This window comes from Chionomys nivalis, chromosome 15 (genome assembly GCF_950005125.1).
Source record: "Chionomys nivalis chromosome 15, mChiNiv1.1, whole genome shotgun sequence".
NCBI classification, from domain to species: Eukaryota; Metazoa; Chordata; class Mammalia; order Rodentia; family Cricetidae; genus Chionomys; species Chionomys nivalis.
The window spans coordinates 55621262-55647037 of NC_080100.1; the positions used below are offsets into that span (position 1 = coordinate 55621262).

Consider the following 25776-nt stretch of genomic DNA (forward strand, 5'->3'; position numbering starts at 1 on the left):
ATGTTAAGTTGGAGAAACCGACTTGCGACTACATAGCACAGGCAGTCTGTCGTACTGTTCCATGTTTGTGTCCTTTAAATTTAGAGCTCAAGTCTACTGGTTTTCTTAAATTGCTTGGTTCAAATTTGAATATAAGAATTAAATGAATAAATGTTCACTTTTCTGTGACCTGGTTCGGAGAAGCCCTATGGGAAGGATGCTTGTTGATCAGTTTCTTTCTTGGTATTGGGTTACGCCTTGCTGGGTGTCATACGGAAGAGAGGTGGCATTTTCATTAGCATGATCAGGAGTACACCCGGTGAAAACGAACAGGTAACAGTAGCATCCATTCAGGCAGTATCCAGTGCTGTAGATAGACACTTCGTGGCTTCTATTGTCTCCGCTTCAGCATTTTCTTGGTACGGAAATATAATGGCTCGATTAGTAGGCTACACAGCCCTGCATTACTAAAGTCCTCTCTTCCAGCATAGCATTTTAGAGGCCCGAAATGAAGTATGCCTTCTTTGGTTGTTTTGTTGTTGTTGTTTTTGTTCCCGATACTACATTTTGTGAATCATAAGTCAATTCCCATCTTCTACCTGACTGCTACATCTCTCAAAACTGGAGTTCAAAATGGGATGGGGAGGGGGTATAGAGAAGCTTGGTATCAACCTTTGCTTTCAGAATGTGTAAAGTACATACCAATTAAGTATATATCTTCTTAATTCATCTTGCTCTCTTCATAGGGACATACTAAGTTGTATCAAATAGTATGAAACCATATGAAACTGTAAGAAATATTATGAAAATATAAATATATGGCTCCTACTGGCTCTTCTGAATGGAAAATTGTACATTCAGTTTAGGGTAATCAAACTACAAAATGGAAAAAAGGCTGAAACTTGAACCCATCCCACTCCCATTTCCCAAGGTTGGCAATTATCAGGTGAAAAACAAACACACTAACCTCATAAGTGGCAGCTCACGTGGAGAGTCTGCCAGTGCAAGAGCAACTTCTGAAGGTCCGCACAGCTGTGCGTTTATATGCATCCCCATTTCCATTTGGCAGCACCCGCATAGCTGCGTATTTATATGCATCCCCTTGTCCCCATTCTACTGGACCCGCATAGCTGCGCATTTATAGGCACCCCCTAGTTCCCAATTGGCAGGACCTGCATAGCTGCTTTCTTTTCTCCACTGCTAAAACCTAGGGCTATACTTACAGTACATTCTGAGAAACTTGTGAAAGATCTGGCCATTTCCATCAGGCAGAGAATTGCAGTATGCGCGTGTTGGGAGGGGCATGGAATACTGGAGTAGGCTCTCCTTCACCTGGTTTTATGTGTTCTAGACTTTCATTCTTAAAAACAGCAGCATGGTTTGTTATTTTCAGAAGGCAGTGAGACCCAAATACTTAGACGCAACTACTCAGTTAACAAATTTTGTTAGTTTTCCAACAATAATTTAATTTTCCCCAGTATTTTGAACTTTGCTCATGAAAACCGGCACCCAGATGTTTAGTTAAATTCTAAGGCAGGTGTGTTAATGAGGGAAGCCTGAAAGGCAGCAGTTTTATGTTTCTGACTGGAAAATCCTCAATGCATAGGTGCCATTGTATAAACCTATTCCCTAGAGTAAAATTGACCTTCACATATACTATGTATCCAAGTAAGTAAAAATGCCACCCAAGCTACTCCAAACCAAGACATTTATAATTTTTTTCTGCACTCAGAGAGTGATATAAAACTTGACTTTTATGAAATACCATGAAACCAGACACGCTACTCAATGCCCGCTTACATCATACACTCAGATGGATGCTAATGTCACTGTAGGTTCTGCTGCTGGAGGGCAAGTGTGGTTAACAGTTTAAAAACCTGAAGGAACTTCGCAGCTTATAAAGGTTTTATGAGCTGAAAAACGCTGTGGGGTGTGGTTAAAAGTGGTGCAGGGGTGCTGAAAACTTGTCTATTTCAGGAGTAATTTGCACACCTGCACATGAGAAAATTATTAAAAGACTTTCTTTGTAAACGTGTTTGAAGGCTGCAGGATACGACAGTATGGGGAGAGTTTCTTCAGTTATGTCTGGGTTTTTGCTGTTGTTTTCTTTTGTGGTTTGTAAAGACTACCAGGGAAAATTACCTGAAATGTTGCAAGTTAGTGGATCAGAACTGCAGATGTTAAACAAACAGAAACAAAGAAACAGAGCTCAAATGGAGCAGCTTCTTTAAGTCAAGGAATAATTTGGAATGTACAGGTTTTTAGTGCCAACATCAGGTTAGGACTCAGATAACAGGCCTATAGATGCTTTCACATGTCAGTCCTGCCAATAACATAGTGGCTGTCTTGTTAATGTTCGAGTGTACAAACTCGTATCTGGAGTGCCATGTGCCTCAGACCCAGAAGAAAAGGCAATTGAAGAAATAACTGAAAACAAAACAGAAGCACTCATTCCCGAATGAGCTGAATATTTAAAGGGAAAATAAACATTTTTTTAAAAAAAATTCTTTTATCATATTATTTTATGTGTACGGTTGTTTTGCCTACACTTTTGTGTGTGCACCACTTGTACGCCTGAAGCTGCCAATAGGGGTAGGACAGACCCGTGGAACTGGAGTTATAGATGTGTGTGAAGTGCTATCTGGATGCTGGGAATAGAACCAGGGTCATCTAGAAGAGCATTTTGTGCTCTTAACTACTGGATCATGGTTCGAACCCCCAAATGCATTTTCGGTAAGACTGATTATGACTACCGTTAGCTCATATAAAGGCATACATTTATTAATAGGCACCTTTGTTGTCTCTATTCATTATGCCAAATGAAGCCAGTTAAGCCAATGTTGCTTCAATCTTGTTGACATCTCTGTTCCATTAGATAACATGTTATTTATCATGCAGGGAAACAAATAGAGCTATAATTTGGTAATTTTCTTGACTGAAAGGGCATATTAAAATTTTAGTTCCCCGTGGTAAATGTTGGTTTACAGTTGTGCCACTTTGAGCTTAACTTGGCGGCAGCTACAGCTCCTTTGTAATTTCACTGTAGTGTTGATTTCATAGGACTTGTGAGCAGAACCCTTCAGCCTCAAGCTCTTCTACGTGGATGAAAATAGAGCTGTTGGTAGCAATAGCTATCTTAATTTTTTTTCTCAAGAATGTCTCGGACGAATTCTTTTAAATGTCCCCATCATGGTCCTAACCTCTCCTTATGTTTTCATAAAATATAGGGGTAGTACCTGATATTGTTTGGTTGCTGTGAGGGAAATTGCAACTTTCTACCCAGAGCTTTCTTCCTTCTTCCTTAGCAACTTTGCTGCCTTTCATCTGTGCAGTGAAGGAGTCCAGATAGTGTTCAGAACATTTTCAGCCAGGGGCTAGCTAAGGGCAGAGATGTGAATGGAAAGGACCAGAAGGAAGAGAAAAACAAAGTTCTCTCGAGTGTCATTTTAAAGAGGTAAAGCTGAAATTTGTATATTTTAAAGGAGCTTTGCCAATTTTGGTCATTTTAGAAACGCATAGAAATACTTCTTAGTGAAGCCTGCCTTCCATATACAAACATGGTTGTTTAAGGAAGTGACTTCATTTGCAGATGAGTTCCAAGAATAGTGATGGTGACTAGCTAGTTGAGAGCTGATTGTGGTATGGATTTGTGTTTCAGTAAAGCTGGTAGATACATGTTTTCAGTTGTGTTGAGGTATTGTGATTTCCCCCAAAACAATTGATTTGGTGGAGGGAAAATAATTAAATAGTACAACCTGTGTTACCTCTGAATAACAGGGCCATGTGCAGTACTTCTCTGTGAATAGCAGAAAGCTTAAATAGAAGATTTTAAAATATAAAGGATCCCTGCAGAAAAAGACAAAATTTCAAATTCTGTGAAAATGTAAACATCGCGTCAGTTAGATGCCCTGAACGTTTCTGTACACACATATAATTAGTAGACAGTTAGTGTGTGGTAGGCTCTTGCAGAGTCCGTGTTTCATATATCAGAAAAGCATTCCTGATGTCTCATAGAAAATAGAATTTAGTTATTGTAGCCACATGCTGTGAAGGTGTTTGTACTGCTAAAGGGAGAAAAGGAGAAATGAAGATATTAATGCTTGTTTCTAGGAACACACAGGAGCACAATATAATACCTATATTCACTCTCAGTAGCTCACGTTTCTTGGCTTTCTAGGGAGCCTGTGTTACTATTAGTAGGTAAAAATTCTCTGTTCCTCTTTTTATACCTCCCATGGACATTCATTCAATCCAGCTGTTGTGTACCTAGGGAATTAAGCCAATATGATTTACAGTTTAGTTAGTTAGACAATTTGAATACTCAGTAAATGAGTATATAGGAAAGAGAATGCCATGTGTTAATAAACACGTTAAAGAGTAATGCGAAATAGATCAGAGGTGTCTGTGCTAGGCAGATCCTCAGAACCCATCTCAGAAAACCTGTGCTGTCCACCCCACTCTTGAGCACTAGTCAGATTCCCTGGGGGCCACAACCAAATCAACCTGAGGAAGCAGCAGATGATCCTCCAAGATGCTACTGCCTGACACAGTTTGATGGGCACAGGGAAACCTCCTGATGCATGATTCGCCCACACTGTCTCTGCACTTGGCTATAGACCAGAAACCTCTAGATAAAGCAGTCACAATTCCAACCCCCCCAGACAACTGATCTGAATTGCAGATGAGAAGTGTAACCATTGCAATTTATTTCCTTTCTTAAATGGGCTTGAGATATTGTTCATCTTTGAATCTGTAGTTTCAAATGTTTCCCAAATAATTTTGTTGAGCAAAGTATTGAACAACCAGTAGTGCAAAAAGTTCCTGATTCTTCAATGCTCTGAGACACAGCAGCTCCTCTGGAGAAGCTGCCTCCAGCCTTTTCCAGGCTGAACTGTACTTGAAAATTCCGAGGGAAAGGAGCTTGTCTGATTTAAACTTTCTTCCCTGAAACTGGTCAGATCTCAGCAAACGTACTGTTTGTCACAAGTCTTACTACTGATATTTGTAAACAAGGAAGAAAGAAGAATGAAATATCGATGACTTCTACGTACTTTCAAAATACTAGGAATAATTATCACTAAAGCCAAAGCAGGAGGGATGAATGGGATGAACGGGAAGCCCATTTTTAGTCCCTTAGAACTGTGCATCTCATTCTGATATATCCCTGTTAAGTTTTGTCTGAAAACACAGGAACTTCGATGCGTTAATGTTATAATAATTCTTTTTCTTCGTACTGACCAAGTAAGTTTCTTCAATTCATTTATATTTAACGAAAAAAACTGGTATTCAGTGTCTTCATAAATGCCTATATAGATTTGTAAAGACAGTGAGTGATTAAAAATATTGAGACTCTGGCTATATATTCAGACTATCTATACCATCTGAAGATTTTTTTGGGGGTTTGATTCATTGTTTTTGTCTCAGTCTTTGATCTGTAGGTTCATCAAAGACTGACGGTTTCTTTAGTTGGATATATAAATCTTCAAAGGAATTTCAACACAATGACAACTTTTTCATCCTTGATGATAAAGCCCTAGAAAGATGTTCTTCTAACTGAACTATCAAAAGGGTAACTAAATGGATAACATATTATGCATTTAAAGGAAATCATTGTATCTTCTAGGATGACTTTATGCTGAGACACAGAAGTGGGAAAAGTGAGGTGAGAGAATGAGGTTCCTGTGGTGGCTCACAACTATGACGCCAACACTTGGAAGACTGCAGGACAATTACAAAACAAATCCATACTAACAAACTATGTAACTAAGACCTATTTCCCACACATAAAACACAGCCACTTTTTGTGTTTGAGTATCATCTTATCACTGTCCATCCAGCGTCTGTCTGTCTGAACTGAAACTTCATGAATCGAAGGACAGTGTTAAATGGAGGAATTAAGATGCTGTCTAAAGCAGGAATGACAGAGGCATCGAAATAGGACTCTGGTATTACTGGGTTCAGATGTGCAGGTACAGAGGACGCCAACAGAGAATGGAGGGAGTAGAGCGATTTGGCTCAGTTATTCGGGCTGTTTAAATGTCCCAGTGAAGGGGTCAGGTTGAAGAGTTGGTTGGAAACAAGACTAGCAATGGCAAAGAAGAGTTGTTTTATACACTATAGATTAGTGGATGGGTTTCTATAATCGAAGAGAAACTATACATGCTTACTTCTTAGAGTCCTTTGCCTTATTGTAGCCAAAGATTTACTTACGTTTAAGTTCTTTATTCTGACTCTGGCATTAAAATATCTGGTAATATCTTTCTGTATGACTATGCCTATATCTCTACATGTGTATGTGTATTTGTCAGAGGTCTTGAGTATTAGAAAACTAAAGCAAAAAGATAATAATATTCCACTTTATGACTAGTCTTTATTTGCTCTATTAAAAAACTCTGAGTGTTTGGTGTGAATGTCTCTCCATGTACCATGTGCATGCCTGGTACTCAGGCAGGCCAGAGAGGGTGCTGGATCCCTTGGGACTCAAGTCATAGTCAGCTTTTGAGCAGCTATGTAGGTGTTAGGAATCTAACCCAGATCCTGTGGAAGAGTGACCCTTGTTCTTGGTGTGGGAGTGACTTCTTTCTAATCTGTTGCTTTCATTGGTTAATTAATAAAGAAGCTGCCTTGGCACATTTGATAGGCCAACCCTTAGGTGGGTGGAGTAAACAGAACAGAATGCTGGGAGAAAGAAGCCGAGTCAGGCAGTTGCCATGATTCTCCTGCCAGACACAGACGCAGGTTAAGATCCTCCCTGGTAAGCCACCAGCTCGTGCTGTTACACAGAATATTAGAAATGGGTTAGATCAATATGTAAGAGCTAGCCAATAAGAGGCTGAAACTAATGGGCCAAGCAGTGTTCAAAAGAATACAGTTTCTGTGTAATTATTTCATACAAAGCTAGCCGTGCAGGCGGCCAGGTGCCAGGAATGTAGCCTGCCACTCTTATTACAACAGTTCTAAACAGTTGGGTGATCTCTTCAACCCCTATTTGTTGTATTTAAAATTTTTGAAAACATTTTTTGAAAACTTGGAATGTATTTTGATTATTCTCACTCCAGCTCTTCCCAAATCCACGTCCACCAAACAACTTACCCAAATTCCTATCATCTTTTAATACTTTAACCTATCTAGTTGAGTTTGGGCTGCTCAGATCCTCTGTGGGGGTGGGGCTATCTCCTGGACCATGCTCAGTCTACCAGTGGGAAGCATCTTGAAGCCTTAATTGCTTCTTTTTATGAAGCTCTTTTTTTTTTGTTGGTTTTTTTTTTTTTTCGAGACAGTAGCTTTGGAGCCTGTCCTGGAAGTAGCATTTGTAGACCAGGCTGGCCTCGAACTCACAGGTCTTCTGCCTCCCGAGTGCTGGGATTAAAGGCGTGCACCACCAACCACCGTCTGGCTATGAAGCTCTTTTTTACGGTTTAGAAATTTCTCAAATGTCTCTGATTATTTGAATATTCTGTCTGAGAAATCTCTTGCTCTCTTGAAACGGTACTAGAATCCCCTAGGCCCTTTAGAAGGAAGAAGAACCTATATTTTGTGATATCTCTTTAAGTATACTCAGGCCAGATGACTGTATCTAAAGTCAGTCATCACTTGAAGAAGCTGTGTTGTTTGAAAATTATTGGAAACTGAGAAAAGCTATGGTGCCTATTTACCATCTCTGTAACATGCTGCCTCTTCCAAGTGAAGCATCAGAATCAGCCTCATTTTTTACATATATGTATGATCCTTTCAGGGTGTGCAATTTGTGAAGAGAAAAATATGTGCACTGTACTCTGCATATCATGGCTTTCAGGGTGAGACAACATGCTTGAGTGGTGGCCCAAGCAGGCCGCATCCTAGCTAAGCCATGAGGAGCCAGGGTCATAGAACACAGTGATCTCTCCATCTTTGATCCAGTTGACATCTCTGCTGTATTACCAGAAGCAGCACATGCTACCCAAGTCCTGAGTAATGAAGGAACATGAGCATCTTACAAACTTTGGGAAGCTATTTGTATCTTGATCCCCATTGCTGTTTAGAATATTGAGCTGGGACAATCAGCCTGTAGTGTTCCAAATTTTAAAACATATTGAAGATTCTAGATATCTTAAGCAATTTGATTTATAAATCACATATTTTCCCTTAATGTGCTATTTAGTGTTATATTTCAATTAGTAACTGGGGGAAAGTGAATCAAAGAAAACATTTATTTCTGTCTGGCATTTGAATCTATAGATATATGATTGGAAATTTAACTTTGTGAGGAATTTCAAGATTCTTCACTTTAAGATCTGCAAGCCACTTTCAAGACCCCACAGTTTTGGCTATTTATTTTTGGAATGAGGAAATCTGATATTTTTTCTTTATTTTAGAACAAATTCCATTTTAAAGTAAATGCAATCTTATATATTTCTGCTGAGTATATTGCAATAGCTTACATTTAATTAAAACCTCTTAAACTTAAATTATAAAATTCCCTGACGAGAATCTGATCCTTGCCCTGTCGCCTATGCATCACAGCAGCTATGTTTTGTGTCTGGTTACAGAATGACTGCAAGTCTTGTGCTATGTCTGCCATGAAGTCCTTAAAAACACTTGTTGAATAGTTTAAGGTCAGTTAGCCATAAAGCCTTGTGCGAAATGTCGTTAAAAAACCCATTAGCTATAGTTCTAGTATAGTCAAGCCAAGCTGTTAAAATATGCTCATATAAACATAGAAAAGATTATACATTCAGCCTACAGAGTTCTGTGGTTTGACTCTTGAAATCTAAATAAAAGCTATATTATCCTTCGAGTAAAATTCTAAACTAAAGCCGTCTTCCATAAGGCTTCATTCTTCTAAGAACCTGGAGTGTCAGCCACTCTGTTAAGTTGTTCTTGTTAGTGTAAAACAGAGCAGATCACTATTTTGCAATGAGACAGGACTTTGACAATAGCACAGGTGTCCCCTCCTCCCACTGTATGCCACAAAGAAACTTTTCTGGTTTGCCATAATTATAGCTGTTACAGTTCTCTAATAATATGTGTGGTGGTGGGGGTGGTGACAGTAAAGGGGAATGAAGGGGTAATTTTGGAGAATGAATAAACAAAGAAGATCAAATGGGATTTGATGAGTTGTAAGGAATTATTGATGGCAATTCAGGCCACGTGGCAGGGAAGAATTCATCCACTTATGCATACTGTAGATAGATTTTATAACGCTCTGTCCCTGTTCATGAAATGTTGAAGGCGTGGGGACAAACCAGATATATACTGATAGAATAAAATGTGGAAAAAATGCAAATTGAAAACCCTAAGTAGGTAACATTGTCCCATCCTCAGACTGATGTTAAGGAACCCAAGGACACTGTTTGTAAGGGGACGCAACCTGAACAAGGGCCACTTGTCAACTTGGAGGACATGCCTTTAAGAAGAAGGAAACAATAACTTTTACGCTCATTCTGCATTTTTTGTTTTAATTAAGTCCTATTTAGTAGGAAAATTTCTTGGAATCCATAAAACATAAAGAGTATGATTTACATTGTTAAGGATTTTAGGTGCTCTTGTCACATAAAAACCCACATGGCATGATATGCCAGCATGCTTTTCTATGCTAATCACTCTACCATCCATAAACATACAGTAAACCTAATACATCCAGTGACTTCATCTGACAACAAAAAGCTACGGTATTTATCAAATGAGCATATTATATATTAAGAAAACAAGACAAAATGAAGTTCATGAGAATGGAAGCCATTTAAGACAGGCACTTTTTGAAACTCTACTTAAATTTTCATAGCTGTATGCTGAAATCATAACTTAATCTGGCCTTATTTAACTATATTCGGATAGTATTGATGATAAGGAACTATTTGTTGAATGATTAAATTATTGACATTATATTAAAAGAAACTCATGTGCAGAGGCCTCTCAATTGTGTCTTTCATATGCTTTGAACACTGTCTTTATGTTTCCCTTCTCATAGGACAAAGTGTATCTTCATTCGAACTATCTGAAGTTTGTATCATATCTTCTTTTAAAGCTTACAGTGACCACTGTAAGATTATAGTAACAACTAATATTGGAGAGACATCGTTTTAATGATGCTTTGGTCAAAGGCTAGGTATTTAATTGCTTTCTTCAACTTGGTGTTAAAGATTAGTTGCAATACCTGTACCAAAAATAGCTTTTAGTTGTTTTATGCTTTTATAGTCACCAGAATTGTGCATGGATCTAATAATAATTATTATTAATAATGTTTAATCATTTGAATGCCCATATGCCTTAGCTTGAATAAATGCAATCTGAGTGTATAGGTAAGGATGGATGGAGATTGAACATTTATGCCTCGTGTATGGAAAAAAGGAGCTTAGAAGAGGAGCAATCCAGCAGGAAAGGAATCTTTTTCTTCCTTAGAGATGGGTTTGCAGTGGCAGAGTTGGCTCCGCCGTAGTTGTTCCCTCCGTGGAAGTTTTTCCTACATCCGTGTGTCAGGGAAAGCTAATTCTCCAGCGGCATTCCTCTGGGCAGGTGGAGGCCTGGTGCGGCCTGTGTATCTTCCATGCCCTGCACCTCTGCAGGCACCGTTTTGCCCGCGATGACACTGGAAAGAGGGTAGCCGCAGTAGCAGGACTCTGTCCCAGATGACTGAATATCATTCTGGTATGGCTGGAGCTTCAGTTTCTCTCATTTCTTAGAACCCTAGGCTGGAAGTTTTGTACTTCTGTCAGCAGAAAAGTCAGCCGGGCTTAGTATTTGGTGCCATGTGATATTTAGTTCAAAGAATGGTGATATGTATGCCTTAAAATATGTAATTAGAATATTTGCATGCAACATTGAGATTGTCGTTGGTGAAAATGTCAGTAGCAAAGAGTAAAATCAATCTGGTCCCGGCGTATATTATAAAAGACAGTGTTGTACAGGAGTGAAAGGCTCCTCCTGGTCTTCTCAGAGAAAGGCCTGTACCAGTTCTTCCCATCCAGGGAGTCCTGGTTTTGATGTGCTCAGGCTCCTCTCTCATTGCTTCAGTGAATACAGGTGACCATTGCATTATAAATGTGACAGAAACAAACTTTACTTGTCTAAAAATAGACACTTGGGGGGAATGAAGAGGCCAGAAGGAATCTTTTCTCCTTTCTTACTGAACAGAGACTGATCTTTTTTTGATGTATGCAACAAAGACCAATTGTTTTTATGTATGATCTGGTGAAAAGGTCTTAATTTCAACTTTTTTTTTATTCTTGCAGCTCACAGCAGTGTCATCAATTGTGCATTTCAGGACCAAAATGTCTTTGTGATTTCTCTTTTCCTTTTAAAAATTCTGTTGTCATATTAAGCGTATCGATGTGTTTTGGTGATTTGTTCTTACACTTTTAAAATGGAATTTTTCTTCTTATTATAATTATACAGCAGCAAATTTGAAGAGCAAGAAGCATTTGCAGCAGGGTGATCTCACTTGACTTGTAAAGATTCAGAACCTTCTTTTCCGTGTGTATGAGTGTGAGCCGCCCTGTCTTCTGTCATGCCGTGCCAAATCTTCCATTTAAGTATTGTGAAAACTCTTTGTTTTTTTCAGGTCGAATGAGTGATATGGTTGTGAATGGTCACCCAGTAGATTCAGAGCCTAAAGAAGATGAGCCATGCAGTGAAGAAACAGATCCACTGCATGACCTGTTTGCTGAAATTTTACCAGAGTTGCCAGATTCCTTTGAAATAGACATATATCACACTGAGGACGAGGAAGAAGGAGAGGAGGACTGTGCAAATGCAACGGATGTCACAACTACGCCCTCAGTGCAGTACATCAACGGGAAGCAGCTTGTCACCACGGTGCCCAAGGACCTGGAAGCTGCAGAAGCTAGGCGTGGCCAGTATGAAAGTGTTGCACCTTCTCCTAATTTCTCAGACAGTTCTGCAGGTGATACCCATCAGTTTATCATAGCAGAGACAGAACTGGCAACTGCCACACAGTTGAACAAATCTAAAGAAGCCACCACCGAATTGTTAGAAATCACGTGGAAACCTGAGGCCTACCCTGAAACACCAGAACACTTTTCAAGTGGTGAACCTGATATTTTACCTACAATCTCACTCCACGAGGATAAAGCCACCAAATGGTCAGAGTCTATCACAGAGAGCAGTCCAAACCTTGAAAATTCTGAACCTGAGCAGCCTAAGCCTATACCTTTATTTTCTCAAGAGTCTTCAGGAGAGGGTGCCATTGACCAAGTATCTCAAAAAACCATCTTCTCTGGAGCTACAGAAGTAGCAACGGGCAAAGAGGCAGGACAAAGTCCTACCCTGTCTACCTCTAATACTCTTTCAAGTTCTGTGTCAGTAAACATCTTGGAGGAGAAACCAATTACCCTAACAGGAATCCAGCAGACGGATGATTCCTTTTCTACCGTGGAAAACTTGGTCGATATAACACCTAAACAAACTGTAGAGTTCTCAGGGAGTTTTTTAACCCCTATTACTGAAGGGTCCGGGGAAGTAGAAGAATATAAAAATAAAGTCTTCTCCATGGTAACTGATTTACCACAGGGAAATCCTACAGATACACTCATCCCTTTGGATAAAAGTAAGATAATGATCACAGACAGCCATTTATATATTCCTGAAACCACCACTCCTTTGGATTCAGAGCTTCCTTCTGTAGATGGAAGGCCTACACAATTTGGAATCCAAACAGCTGCTTCTGAGTGGGTTTCCAGTACACCTTTTGAAGGAAGGAAAAGAGAAGAAGACAAAGAGGAAACGACAAATGCAGCCCCCATCGTTGAAGTCCAATCACCAACACAGAGGTCAGAACACTTAATTTTCCCTCCAGAATTAGGAAGCCCAAATGTAGCTGCGCCTAGTGATTCAGCTACCTGGGAAAGTTTCGTGCCAGAGACAACACCCATCCAGTCTGAAAAGGAAACGGCAAATTCTACTCTTGCTTTTAGAGAAACAAGTGGTTTGGTCAATTTGGAGTCACAGCCCTTTAAGCTTAGTAGTAGCAGCCAGCCCCAGGTGGAGGGAGTGCTGACCACTCTCTCAGGATGGCCTTCCTCTTTTTCTATAGAACAAGGCTCAGGAGATGCTGGCGCTGATCCAGAATCTACCATTGCTTCATTTTTATTAAATTCAGAGTCTGAAACCCAAGTCAGAAAAGAATCACCTAGTACACTGTTTCCCAATGTGGAAACTTCGTTCCCCTCTGAGCCAACAGGGTTAGCTCTGAGTCCTGTATTGGACAGAGGAGTTGGTGAAGTTATGAACCAAGCATCTAAGGAAACACCCACTTCAGAAGTTCCAGGAAAGCCAAGCTTCCCGGCAGAAGTAAGGGACTTTTCTACAGCCTTTCCTTTCGGAGGAGATTTTAGCGGTGACTTTAGTGAACAGTCAACAGTGTCTTATCCAACAATGAGAGAGGAAAGATTGGGGACAGAAGGCTCTGAGAACAAGCAAGTTAGAGATACACAGACTCCATCATCTATACCACCTACCTCAGAAGACATCTACCTAGTGCCTGCCTCCAAAGGACTCAGCAGTTCCACAGCCAGCACCTCAGCCTTCCCCTGGGAAGAGTTTATTGCCTCAGCTGAGGGCTCAGGTGAGCAGCTGACCTCAGTCAGGAGCTCTGTCGGTCCAGTGCTTCCCCTTGTTGTGGACAGTTTTCCTAGTACAGAGTCTCAGTATCTTGATGAAGGTTTTCAAGAAGTCGGTGCTGTGACAGAAGCAGAGAAAAGATCCACTGCTTTGCCGACAGCAGACACTGGAAATACTGTAGAGCTGACAGAAAGCAAGGACATAAAGGTAAATACCACAATGTCAGCGGACTTTCCTCAAACAATGGATCCAACCAAATTATGGTCTACACAGGAAGTCAATACTGTAAAACAAGCAGTTGAAAGGGAAAGGGCACCCAAGGAAAAAGCTCAAGAACAAAAGACTTTTGAATCTCTCCATGGATCTCTTGCACCAGAACAAATAATTTTGGAATCCCAAACGCTTACTGAAGATAAACTCCAAACATCAGAGCACTCTCTGTTAACAACAAAGACATCATACGACACTAATGAGGAAATGGGGGAGGAAGACATGGCCACAGCTCATCAGTCTACCCCAGGTCCAGGGATTAAAGGCTCAGAATCATATACTACTCATCCCGAGACTACTGAGAAGCCACATTCTTTTCTAATTACTGCTTTAGTGACTGAGTCTGTACCAGCTAGAGGTGTAGTCATGGATACCTCAAATCAAGAAGAAAGTACACAACTCTTTGAAAAGAGTATGAAGTCAACAATTAAAGAGTCAAATACTGATCTCTCATTCTCTGGACTGGGATCAGGGGAGTCCTTGCCCCCGCTACCTACAGCATTAGTGACTTTGACTGAAGTGGAGCAGATCATTAGTACGTTGTATCCCGAGACATCTCACACGGGTATTTTAGGAACAAACATTTTAACTGATAAAGTAGAAGACAATGAAATAATAGAAAATGGGACAGATGAAGTTAGAATACTCATTTCCAAAACAGGCAACATTTCTCAAGAAAGTACGGAAGCACCCAGCACAACTTTGAGTGATGCTGGACCAGAAGGACTTACTACTGAACCTCTTCCTTTCACCAAGCACATAGACATGGAACATTCTCCAGATCAGACCCTCATGTGGGAAGAAGAAACCCAGACTCATACACCACATACCGTAACTGGACAGATCACTAGTGAGAATTCTTCAGCATCAGAAACTGAAGCAGCAATGACCTCTTCCACTGCTTTTCTGGATCAAACTTACAGGATCGAAATGACCAAAGCATTTGTTGCATCAGCATCAAAACAACCTGATTTCTTTTATGTAAATTCTGGAGAAGGATCTGGAGAAGTGGATGCTCGTGATTTAATGTACACCTCTGGACCTACTCAGAGAACCAATCAAGGAGACAGCACATTTGCATCTGATGGATTCCTGGAAAAGCATCCAGAAGAGTCAAGGAATGAGGTCGGCACTACTGATGGACCAACAGCTTCAGCAATAATATTGCATCACTCAGAGTACAATGAGAATTCCCTGTATTCAGCCAGCACGCTGCCCAGCACAGTGCCATATGAGAGTCTCACAGAAAGTATTGCAGATGGTTTCCAAGACCATATCAGATTTGAAGGCTCTACCTTGAAGCCTAACAGAAGAAAAACCACTGAAAGCATTATTATAGATCTAGACAAAGAGGATAGTAAGGATTTAGGATTAACAATTACTGAGAGTGCCATTGTTGAAATTCTGCCTGAGCTGACATCAGATAAAAATGTCATTATAGACATTGATCACATTAAACCTGTATATGAGTACATCCCGGGAATACAAACTGACCTAGATCCAGAGATGCCATTGGGCTCCCATGGCGGTAATGAAGAAATCCTTCAAGGCCAAGAGAAACATGAGGCAGCTGCTAACCTTTCTACTACCGAGGAAGCATTTGAGGGCTCTGGTGATGCACTTCTTGCTGGCTCCACTCAAGCGGTCTCCATTGAGTCTGGAAGTTCTCAGGATGGGAGGCAGGCAGAACACACAGGTTTTAACTTTGCAACTGGAATCCCAGTTTCTAGCAGAGAAACAGAAGTAGATGCTTTCTTTCCCACAGTGTCCACCTTGCACATTCCTAGTCAACTAACCACAGTCAGTCCAGAGACTGAAAAACCCAAAATTGAAGCAGTATCTCTGGATGATATATTTGAATCAAGCACACTGTCTGACAGCCAAGCAATTGCAGACCAAAGTGAAGTAGTTTCAACCCTGGGTCATTTGGAAAGGACACGGGAAGAATATAAGGAAAAGAAACATGGAGGTCCTTCTTTCCGGCTAGAATTCTTCTCAGGAGCAGGGAAGTCACTGACCGGTCCCCCTGCTTTTGTACGTATTGGTAGCACTCAGCATTTAACAGAAACCCCTGAAGTGACGGAGGCGCCTGACTCCACACATTACACTGAGACAACAGCTGCAGTTTTCCCCTTGGCAGAGTTGGCTCCCCAGACACCACCTTCTCCCTTCCCTGTCTACACAGACAGTGGAGTCTCCGAATACCCAGAGGTTTCCCACACAAGGGCTCAGCCAGGTTCTAGTGCTGCCTCATCCCAAAGACCGCTAGACGACACCTTTAAGGAAGTCCGTGCTAATATTGAAGCAACCATCAAGCCATCTGGCGAAGAGGACGTTTCCAGAACTGAGCCTCTATTCTTGTCTCCTGACCCTACATTCAATAGTTCGGAAGATGAAAGAAAGCCTACATTACTAGTAGAGCTGGAAATTTCTCCCACTGAACCGACTGTTGAAGAGGAAACTGAGCTATCACAAGATTACCTAAACAAAGCCAACAATCAGCTTCCAGGAGAAACATTTGGAATGCCCCCCAGTGCCAAAACACCAGAGAGTGAACCTGTCATGACAGCTGCAGATGACATTGAGTTGGTAGGTGTCACACAGCAGCCGCAATCTTCTTCTGCTTCTCTGGCTTTCAGGGTTGAGACAGGTATGGTACCTCAGCCCATCCCACAAAAGCCTGAGGAGCCCACCTTTCCTCCTTTGGAAATTAACCGTGAAACATACACATCGTTAATTGACGAAAACTCCGTAATAACAGCATCTGAAAAGGAAGGGTCAAAAACAATTCTTGATCGCAGCATTCAGGCAACAGCCAGCACTCTGGATCGAAATATTCCACGTTCAGTAACACCATTTTCCGTTCTGGACAATTCTAATGAAACCGCTTTCCTGATTGGCATTAATGAAGAATCCGTGGAAGGCACAGCAGTTTATCTACCAGGTAAGATGTCAACATTGATACATCTGTTTCCAAGGCTTGGAACAGTCCCTTGATTCTTACCTATGCATGTATGTATATATACACATATATATGTATATAGGTTCTGTGCAATGTCAAATTCATAGAGACTTTTATATTGTTCAGGCCAAGCCACAGTAGTGAGTCATAACTTGAGGCAATGAATGTAAGTATGGACACTTCTGTATTTTACAAACATACTTTGCATTTTTTATGCGTCTCACAGGCAACATACAGTTGTAATATACAGTTATAGATAAAGTGAAATAATGGTCTAAAATTCAATGTGTTTTTATCCACAGCTGAAATATTGTCTTGTGTCCTACAATCATATATCATAGCAGTAAAAATGAGGGAAGAACAGGCTTTTCTTTTAAAACCCCCTGCCTTCAATGACGCTATTATGGCAGCACCATAATCGGTCAGGTCTTTAACATTTGAGAATAGTTAACTGTTTCTTACAAGTGCCTTGTGGTTGGAGTGAGCTATGACAGTTTGTACTCTAGTGTGATTTCCTTGCTTGAAATAGTTCACACGACTCTCACTTAGTTCCTAGTCATAGTGTATTCAGTATGTGCTTACTTCTGCCTCTTGAGAATTCTTATTTGTATACTGACTATAAAGACATAAATTTGATACTACTTCATATAGATCATTTCATTTAATCTTCACAAAATGCCTTGGAACTCATCCTCTTACATGAACTCAATGTAAAAGGATCAGACATAGGTATTCAGAAAGGGTCAGTAATTTGCCCAAGGATGCACAGCCACACCATGGCAAAAAATGGGATTTGACAAAACAATCGTATGCTGATGTCCATGGTCTTTTTACTGCCCTTTTATTGATTTTCAGTACAGCATAAAATTAACAACCGATATTTAATAATATGTAAACCAAAAACAGAATATTTACTTAATAGAAGTAATCTTTTTTTAATCTAGTCTAAAAATTTTGCAAAGTCAGCTCTTATTGTTTGTTCTTAGAATGTTATTATTTAACATTCTAATCATAATGAAACACAAATAACCACCATCACTACCTAGAAAGAAAGCAAGGGAGGGAGGGAGGAGACACAGAATTTTGAGGGTTGTGTTTGCTGAAAACATGTCTCATCTTAAATCCTGTACTTTAGGTCATGGCTATTAGAATTATTCTTCTAGTCATATTAATATTACTGTGAGAAATATTCTGCTTCGGGAATCAGAAGAATGCCTTTATCAGAAGCTTGGGACTTTCATAAAGGGCTTATCGTTGGAGTATTTTGTGAATAAAATTAATTCAAGGTAGTTGACACTGGGAATACTTTGGTGTATAACTATATTAAATACATAATAATAATCTAGTGATCTGGCTAATATTTATTGTTTCATCAGTGAACTGAAATGCACTTAAAGAAGTGGAAATAATTAGCAGATGAAAGGGAACCTCTGCATTTTCCAAACCACACTATTTACTGAGACTCAACCCCTTCTGTACTGCAGTTCTGTAGACAGCAGCTTGTGTGGGAGTGCCCAACTTATCTGTTTCAGGGTCAGCTTTCCCAGAGTATGTAGGGAAGAATGAGATACTGAAAAGCAAACTTGTCTTTTCACCAGAACTTATTCAAGTTTACAGGAAAAGCTCCTTTCCCACCAGACTTGCCACATGACCTCACTGTGGTGTCTTGTGTCTATGATAGGAGTAAAAGCGTGTCACAGTGCCACAGGCATGGCCACGTAAGTGTCAGCTGAATTCTGTTCAGTGTAGGCAGTGTACTTTACTATGTGGCAAACCAAGACTATGGGGAAATTTTTAGCCTTGAAAATACAAGAGAAAGTACTTTAGAAAAAGCAAAAAAAAAAAAAAAATTAGAGAAACTGAGTAAGCATCTGAGATTACCCAATTTGAATAACGGATGTGTGTAGACTCGCCAGGCCCTTGTAGTTGTCCAGGTTCTGAATGAATGTGTAGACTCCTCAGAACCTGCCGTTGTCCACATTTTAGTTAGTTGTAAGGAAGGTTGAGTCTGAGCTTCTTACCTGGGAATGGGTCATGTTACTGCTATAGCCAGAGATTCTTCAGAAGTTACACACCCTTTCGCGTGCAGTCGTTTCAGGGTTTGGGGGAGGCAAGATTTCTGAAACACGGTTGTGTCCATAGAACATCTCTTTTATTTCGATTGTTTTGTAAAGCTTTTGAACTTCAACTGGATCCTTGGACATTTTAAGAATTAAGTATTTCTGAAATAATATTCAAATTTTTAATAAAAATACATGTATCCATATTGCATAACAAAGTAACAGAATAAAATACATGCTTCAGAGGTATGAAGTATTTATACTTAGAAAACGCACCTTAAACTACTGTATTTCACTGAAAATTTATGGGTTTGCCTTTTCATCCATCTTCTAGGAGGCTTAGTTCTACTTATGTTTTATTAAGAAAACTGTAATAAAATTTGGGGCTTCGTCTTAAGTGAGTGTTTTGTGGTTTGGGGTTGTTTTTATACAGTAGAGTTTAATGCCTGTGTTGCTTTTCTTCAAGTATAGTTTAAAGGAGTGCATTGGAGCATGTTTTTGGAAAGGCACGTTAATGTAGCAGAAGAAACTTCAGTGCACACTTTCGAAGACAGTTTCTGAGCATTAATTGGTAAAAGGCAATAGTAATTCAAACACTGGTAACAAGCCAACCTGCTAAAAGAATGCATGTTCTGTGTTCCCAGCCATTTCACATGAACTAACATCGTTTAAAAGAATACATTTCCATTCACTGTGCACATACATGTAATCATTCTTAACTAAAATCAATGCCATTATCATGCCAACTAAATCTGCCATAGAATATATTAGTGGCCAGTTGGGGTATAATGTATTGTTTGCAAGTAGTAATGATTGAATCCTAGAAATGAATAGATGGAATTTGTAACAATTAGTGATAATGCCAAGAAACACTCCAGAGTAAACTTAATTTTATATACAGTATCTCTACACTGCTGCAGCAAAGCTTATTGTTATGGTAGAAGTAAGTGATGTTTTGTGCTAAAACACATTTTAACCCTAGAGGGGAGGCTAATCGTTTTCATTTTTCTTGAACATGATAGGACCTGATCACTGCAAAACAAACCCATGCCTCAATGGAGGCACTTGCTATCCTACGGAGACTTCCTATGTGTGCACCTGTGTTCCTGGGTTCAGTGGAGACCAGTGTGAACTGGGTAAGATGCTCTTGGATGAGGAGCCATGGTACTTTTCTGGCAGCTATAATGGGAGAGAAGGTGTCCTATGGACTCCATCCGCAGTTTCAGAGAAACCTGTGTATAAGCAAAATGTATATTAAATAAGTTAATTAATCAGGCTTTTGATGGTTCTGTCGATCCAGTCTATACCGATCCAGGCTTCACAAGGCCATCTCTGTCTTTTTGTGAACATCTGCACTAACTGAAGCTCCACCACCAGATGTGAGATTCTTTATTACTTTCAGGGCTCACTGGATTCACCATTTAACAATGGAAACACCTTACTCCGGATATTTTTGAAATTATTTTAGGGTTTCCAGTCTCATCAAAGAAACATTCATAAAAGAGAATTTCATATTTAAAAATGGAATTTTTTGAGTGTGTGTAACATTGACCAAAATATAGTATAATGAACTTACACGAATTACTTTTTATAAAATATGAGAATTAAATTTAGCTGCCATCATGAGTCTTATCTAGCAATCTCTCTTAATAGCACATTTTTGCCCTCTTTATTCACGCTTAAAATTTTATTTCAGATTTTGATGAATGCCATTCTAACCCTTGCCGAAATGGAGCCACGTGTGTGGACGGTTTTAACACATTTCGGTGCCTCTGCCTTCCAAGCTATGTTGGTGCCCTGTGTGAACAAGGTAAGAGCTAATATAGCATTTTATATCATTGTTTGTGATGAACGCTAATGGTGTTAATTTTGGGACTTGGTCTATATGCTTTGTATTGGGAAAATTCACGGGTTACGTTGGGTTCCCTGGATGTGACTAGCCCCAAACATATAAACTACAGAGTGGACTGGATTGCTTGTATTGTTGATATGCTGGAGTCATAATGGGCATGCTGAAGTGAACTTAAGGATATCTGGTCATTAAAGAAATACGTATAAGTATTATTTCTGGGAACACAAGTCATTTATCATTTCATGACCAGTATGTATATCAGGACTAATGGATTGCCTGAATTTTAATCCCCATAAGCATTTGAAATGCTGGGGCTTCTGCCATAGCTAGAGAATGCATTGACGCATGGTTACAGTGTGTTACATTAGCTGTGGCCTGCCACCTGCTTTGTGGGAGAGGATGCACAGCTGCTTCCAGGAACCTATTCCATCGAAGAACATCTGGGTTTCCTGAATGAAAGAAAGCCTCCGAATCTCCCATTATGGCCAAACTCACAGTGTGTTTCAGGTGGTTAGTGGTAACCCTGCTTACTTCATTGTTCAGAAATGAACTACAGGCTCAGCACACTGACCTTCAGAAGGCCGGTTTCCTCTGCTAAAAGCTGTGCAGTGCTTTGGCTTTGATAAGAATGCTCAGTGCTGAGCTTCCATTCTACAAAGCAAAGTGGAAATGTACTAGACATCCAGACACATCGGGCACTCTCCCACTTTGTGACATTAATCTAGACGGTCACTATAAGAAAGCAAGAGTAAGCCCAACGTCATCTGGACTGAAGTTACTGTTGTAGGGGAAGGCTAATGGCTACATTTTAAAGATTTGTTTTCTCTTTTAAAAATTGTCATCATCAGAGTTTACATATGAAAACAGACCAAGATTTTTTTTTTGGACATTTATTTATTATTTTGTGCCTTTAGGTACCACATCATACATGTGGAGGAGAAAATCTTTCTGTTGTTGTTTGTTCATTTGGTTTAGTTTTTAGAGACAGGGTTTCCCTGTGTATTTAGTTCTGGCTGTCTTAGAACTCACTCTGTAGCCAGGCTTGCTAGGAACTCACAGAGATCCACCTGCTTCTGCCTCCCAAGTGCCAGGACTGAAGGCGTGCACCACCACCACCTGGTCCAAGCTCATACTCTTAAAGTAAGAATAAGAAACATATTACTACACAAACACCAAAAGGGGAAGACACTTAAACACTCGAGTGCATTGAAATGATTACCAACATGCAGTTTCCAATACGGGGAACAAGTAAAACAAAAGCAGACAGTAACTGACCAAGTATTTGTTGAGCACTTGTCTTGATACTGCAGCCCTAAAGATAAACCTTTAAACAGGGTCCACTTACTGATCTTGGTGAATCAGGGAAAATGGTTGCATCAAAGTGCTATGATTTTCTGAGTGCTAACAACTTTGCGTTGGGTTAGGAACTGTGGCTAAGAGAGGACAAGTGACGCATTCAAGCTGATGAGCCTGAGCAGCTTACCTCTAAAGCCCAAAGTTTTCCAATATCTTCTTGCATCCAAAGCAACCCCCCAAAGACAGAGATCTTACTTGATGAGCATCTAATAGGTTATTTGGGAACAGATTCCATGAAGGGACTTTGGGCCTCCTTACTCTCCTCTTTGCTTTGAAACTAGACAGATTGCTTCTTAGTTAATGGGGCCACCCGACATTCAGGAGTCTCTGTTTCCTCTCCAGCAAGCCTAACTTCGCTGCCTTTATTTGCTTCTGACTGTCTACCCAGCTGTTTACTAGCACAGCTGTACGCCTCCCATTCACCGCCCGGCAGAGGAACATTTTTCTCTCTTCTTTTCAGGTTGCCTAAGAACAAATGTTTTCTTCATTAACAGCAGCGCTGTTGTCAAACGACTTTCTGTCCAAGGGGCCTGTGACTGTGTCATTGTTTCCTCAGCTGACCTTTGCCCTGCATGAGTAACTGCTTAAGTCTCAGGAACTTTGGGCAGGGGACATATTTTGGTGAATGATCACAAACTCTAGGAAGAGCTTCTGGAATAGTAGAGAAACAGGCACAGACAGCTTGCTGTGAAGTCAATGACAGATTGCTGAGGCAAGGGGTCGAGGTGTTGACAGTGGCTTTAAAATTTAGCCTCTCTGGTTCAGAAGTGCAGAAAACGTCACCTCCACAGCCTATGGGACAGATGTTTATGGAGTAGTTTTAAGAGTGACTCTTCAGCCCCTGCCCTTATGAGCAGGAGTTGCCAGGTCTTTGTGTTGTAACTTCTGTGCAGTAAGGACCGTGAGGCAGACGATATCCATCTATCGTGATGGGTGATGGGTTTTTAAGAGAGCAACTAGTGTGCGGACCTCTGCCAGATCTCAGAGGTAGAATGCTTGCCCAGCATGTGCAAAGCTCTGGGTTTGATGCCAAATGTTGAAAGGGGTGGGGGTGGGGACTAAAAATACTTCAAAGTGTTGCCTTTAAAAAATAAAAACAGAAGCTGGGTGGTAGTGGTGCACACCTTTAATCCCATCACTTGGGAGGTAGAGGCAGGCAGCTCTCTGTGAGTTCAAGGCCAGCCTGGTCTACAAGAACTAGTTCCTGGACAGGCTCCAAAACAACACAGAGAAACCTGGTCTAGCAAATCAAAAAACAAACAAACAAATAAAAAAGCAGAAAAACAACAACAACAAAATACCAAGATTCACATAATTTTTTAGATAAAGTGGGAAAAACAACAAGAGAAATTTGTTTTTTATTTTTTGTTTGTTTGTTTTACAAGATTGTTTTTTTCTGTATAACAACCCTGACTGTCCTGGAATTCCCTTTGTAGAACAGGCTGCACTTAAACTCACAGAGATTGGCCTGCCTCTGCCTCCCACTGAGGTGCCCAAGAGCAATTCTTAAATGTGCCATGGAAATATATGCTGGGAGGTGCTCCTTAATTTTGTAACTCCTCCATCACACAACAGTTGAATTCATGAATATTAGAAATTAAAGAGATAAAAATGGATTTTGACTTGACAGAAACAGAAGTGTCTTAATTCTACTAAGTGGTCTTCATCTAGATATTTATAGCTCTCAGACAACTGTGGCTTAGCAAGTGTTTGTGGGACATATTCAAGATCACACTTACTTGTGAAGTTGAGTAAGAGGATTGCAAGTTCAAGGGCTATTTGGCCAATTTAGTGAGATGTCATTTCAGCAAAAAAAAAAAAAATAAAGGAAGGATGAAGGTTATAGCTCAATGGTAGAGCACTTGCCTAGCATGCTATGACCCTAGGCTCAATTCCTAGTTCTATCTATGATTTTTGATAGGGGCTATGTTTTACTTAGATACTGCCGGTGGTAAATTCTCCTACCGTGGTATTAATAAAAACTTGGCTCCTTAATATTTGGGCCCATCTTCTTATAAGACTCCATGCACTATTACCTAAGGAAGGCATTTGTCTATTATGTTGTGCTGTAACAGACTTCCTGACGCTAACTACTATGATAATAATAATAATATAATAAAGGAAAGGGGTTTATTTAATTTCTAATTATGAAGGCTAAAAGTTCAAAACAGGGTAGCTCCATCTATCTGGTCTCTGACGGGGCCTACTTGCCATACCATGACACGATGGAGGACTAGAAAATAAACTAATCTCATGAAGAGGGTAGAGTTAAAAAGAGAAACAAAACTAGAGACCTAAGAGGGGCAGACTTGCTCTTTCTATAGCATCCTACCTTAAGATCCCCCAAAGTATCAGCGTCACCAGGTTGGGCCCCTTAGCCCACTCCCCTTCCATTCAGGTTCATGTCTGCCCTAGAACCTAACGGCAGCCCGATATCAGGGACTGGTCTCCAGCACACGGACCTCTAGAGGGTTAGGCACAACCAAACTGTGAATGGCTGGCGTGGTCAAGCGCTTGAATTTTATGACTTTGGTTTTGTGGAAAAGAAAAACATAGTTATTGACAGTCCACTTTAATGATAAAAGACAGAAAAAGAAAGTCAAACTGACATCACTCAGTTTATGGAAGATAAGAAAGTTTGCCCAGATTAATTTCCCGGTGCATTAATCAGAAATTTGGAGCCTAATGCTGTGTGCCTTATCTTAGTATAAATGGTGAACTGCAAGGTTAAGGCAAGCTGTACAGTTACAGTCTTGCAGTACGGATTTTGGCAGGAAAAGTGTTCTAAGTGGTTTCCAGCTCTTCCTGTAATAGGGAACCTCATTCATGGAAATTGATTTTTTTCCCCTGACCCCCCCCCCATTACTGAATTCTTTCAAGTGAATTTTTCCCAAAAGGCAAACTAATATCTAACCGACCAAAATTGACTTCCTTTGGGGGTTCTGCCAGCCACTTTATCTGAAGCACATGGCTGTGTTATGCATCCTTTCTATGAGAATTAGGAGGTCCAAACAGTATCACAAGGCAACCTTCCAGCGCACATTATCCAGAACAGTAAGTTGGCCGCTGCCTGCAACAGACCTAAGGGAGTAAATCGGACCTGTGACTGTTTGCAGAGATGAGCCACATCCCTTGCAAACTGTGACTGGAAACGCTGAAGTCAGGGGAGGAATTTAAATCCCTAAGGATGAAAATCTCAAAACTGCACTAAGAGGAATCAATTAGACCAGAGGTAGGGGGGTTGAGTTCCAGTGGGGCTACCATGGGCAGCATATAAAGCAAGCATTGGAAGGTGGTGTTTTTTAATCTATGAATTGGTAAAATGATGGGAAAGTCAATTTAATTTGGATTTCAAGAAGGTTCTCCTTTGTGTCTAAAATTCTGTTAATGCTGCAGCTTTTTTTTTCAGTTTTTTTTTTTTTTAGCATGGAACTATTTCAATGTATTTTTGAGATACATTTTACAAAGATCAAAATGATTTCAGTATAGATCATAAAAGGGCTTGGTTGTTTTACTTTTAATTAACTCAAAAGCTTGGTGCGTTTGCGTCAGAATTTCCCAGTTGTTCCTCTTTGGAGGAAGGAAGTACACATTCCAAACTGTGTTCCCAAAGTCGTCTGCTCAGGGTGTTTCTTCTTTTCATAAATCTTACATGACAAGAGCCTGTGGCCTCCCAGAGAGCTCTCTGGGGAATGAACTCTTCCAGAACTTTTGAAGTCATTGCACAAATACAGTGTTCA

At 40.2% G+C, this 25776-nt stretch overlaps 1 protein-coding gene across 3 annotated transcripts in view; it reads left to right on the top strand.

The window, feature by feature from the left end:
• Positions 1-25776, top strand: part of Vcan (versican) — a 98618-nt gene that overhangs the window by 45223 nt on the left and 27619 nt on the right. For 2 of the 3 annotated variants that reach the window (XM_057789528.1, XM_057789529.1), the window contains 3 exons: positions 11519-16750; positions 19851-19964; positions 20525-20638. In XM_057789528.1, coding sequence (XP_057645511.1) covers positions 11519-16750; positions 19851-19964; positions 20525-20638 — 5460 coding nt within the window. The remainder of the gene's footprint in view (positions 1-11518; positions 16751-19850; positions 19965-20524; positions 20639-25776) is intronic. The other variant, XM_057789530.1, reaches the window with a different exon arrangement.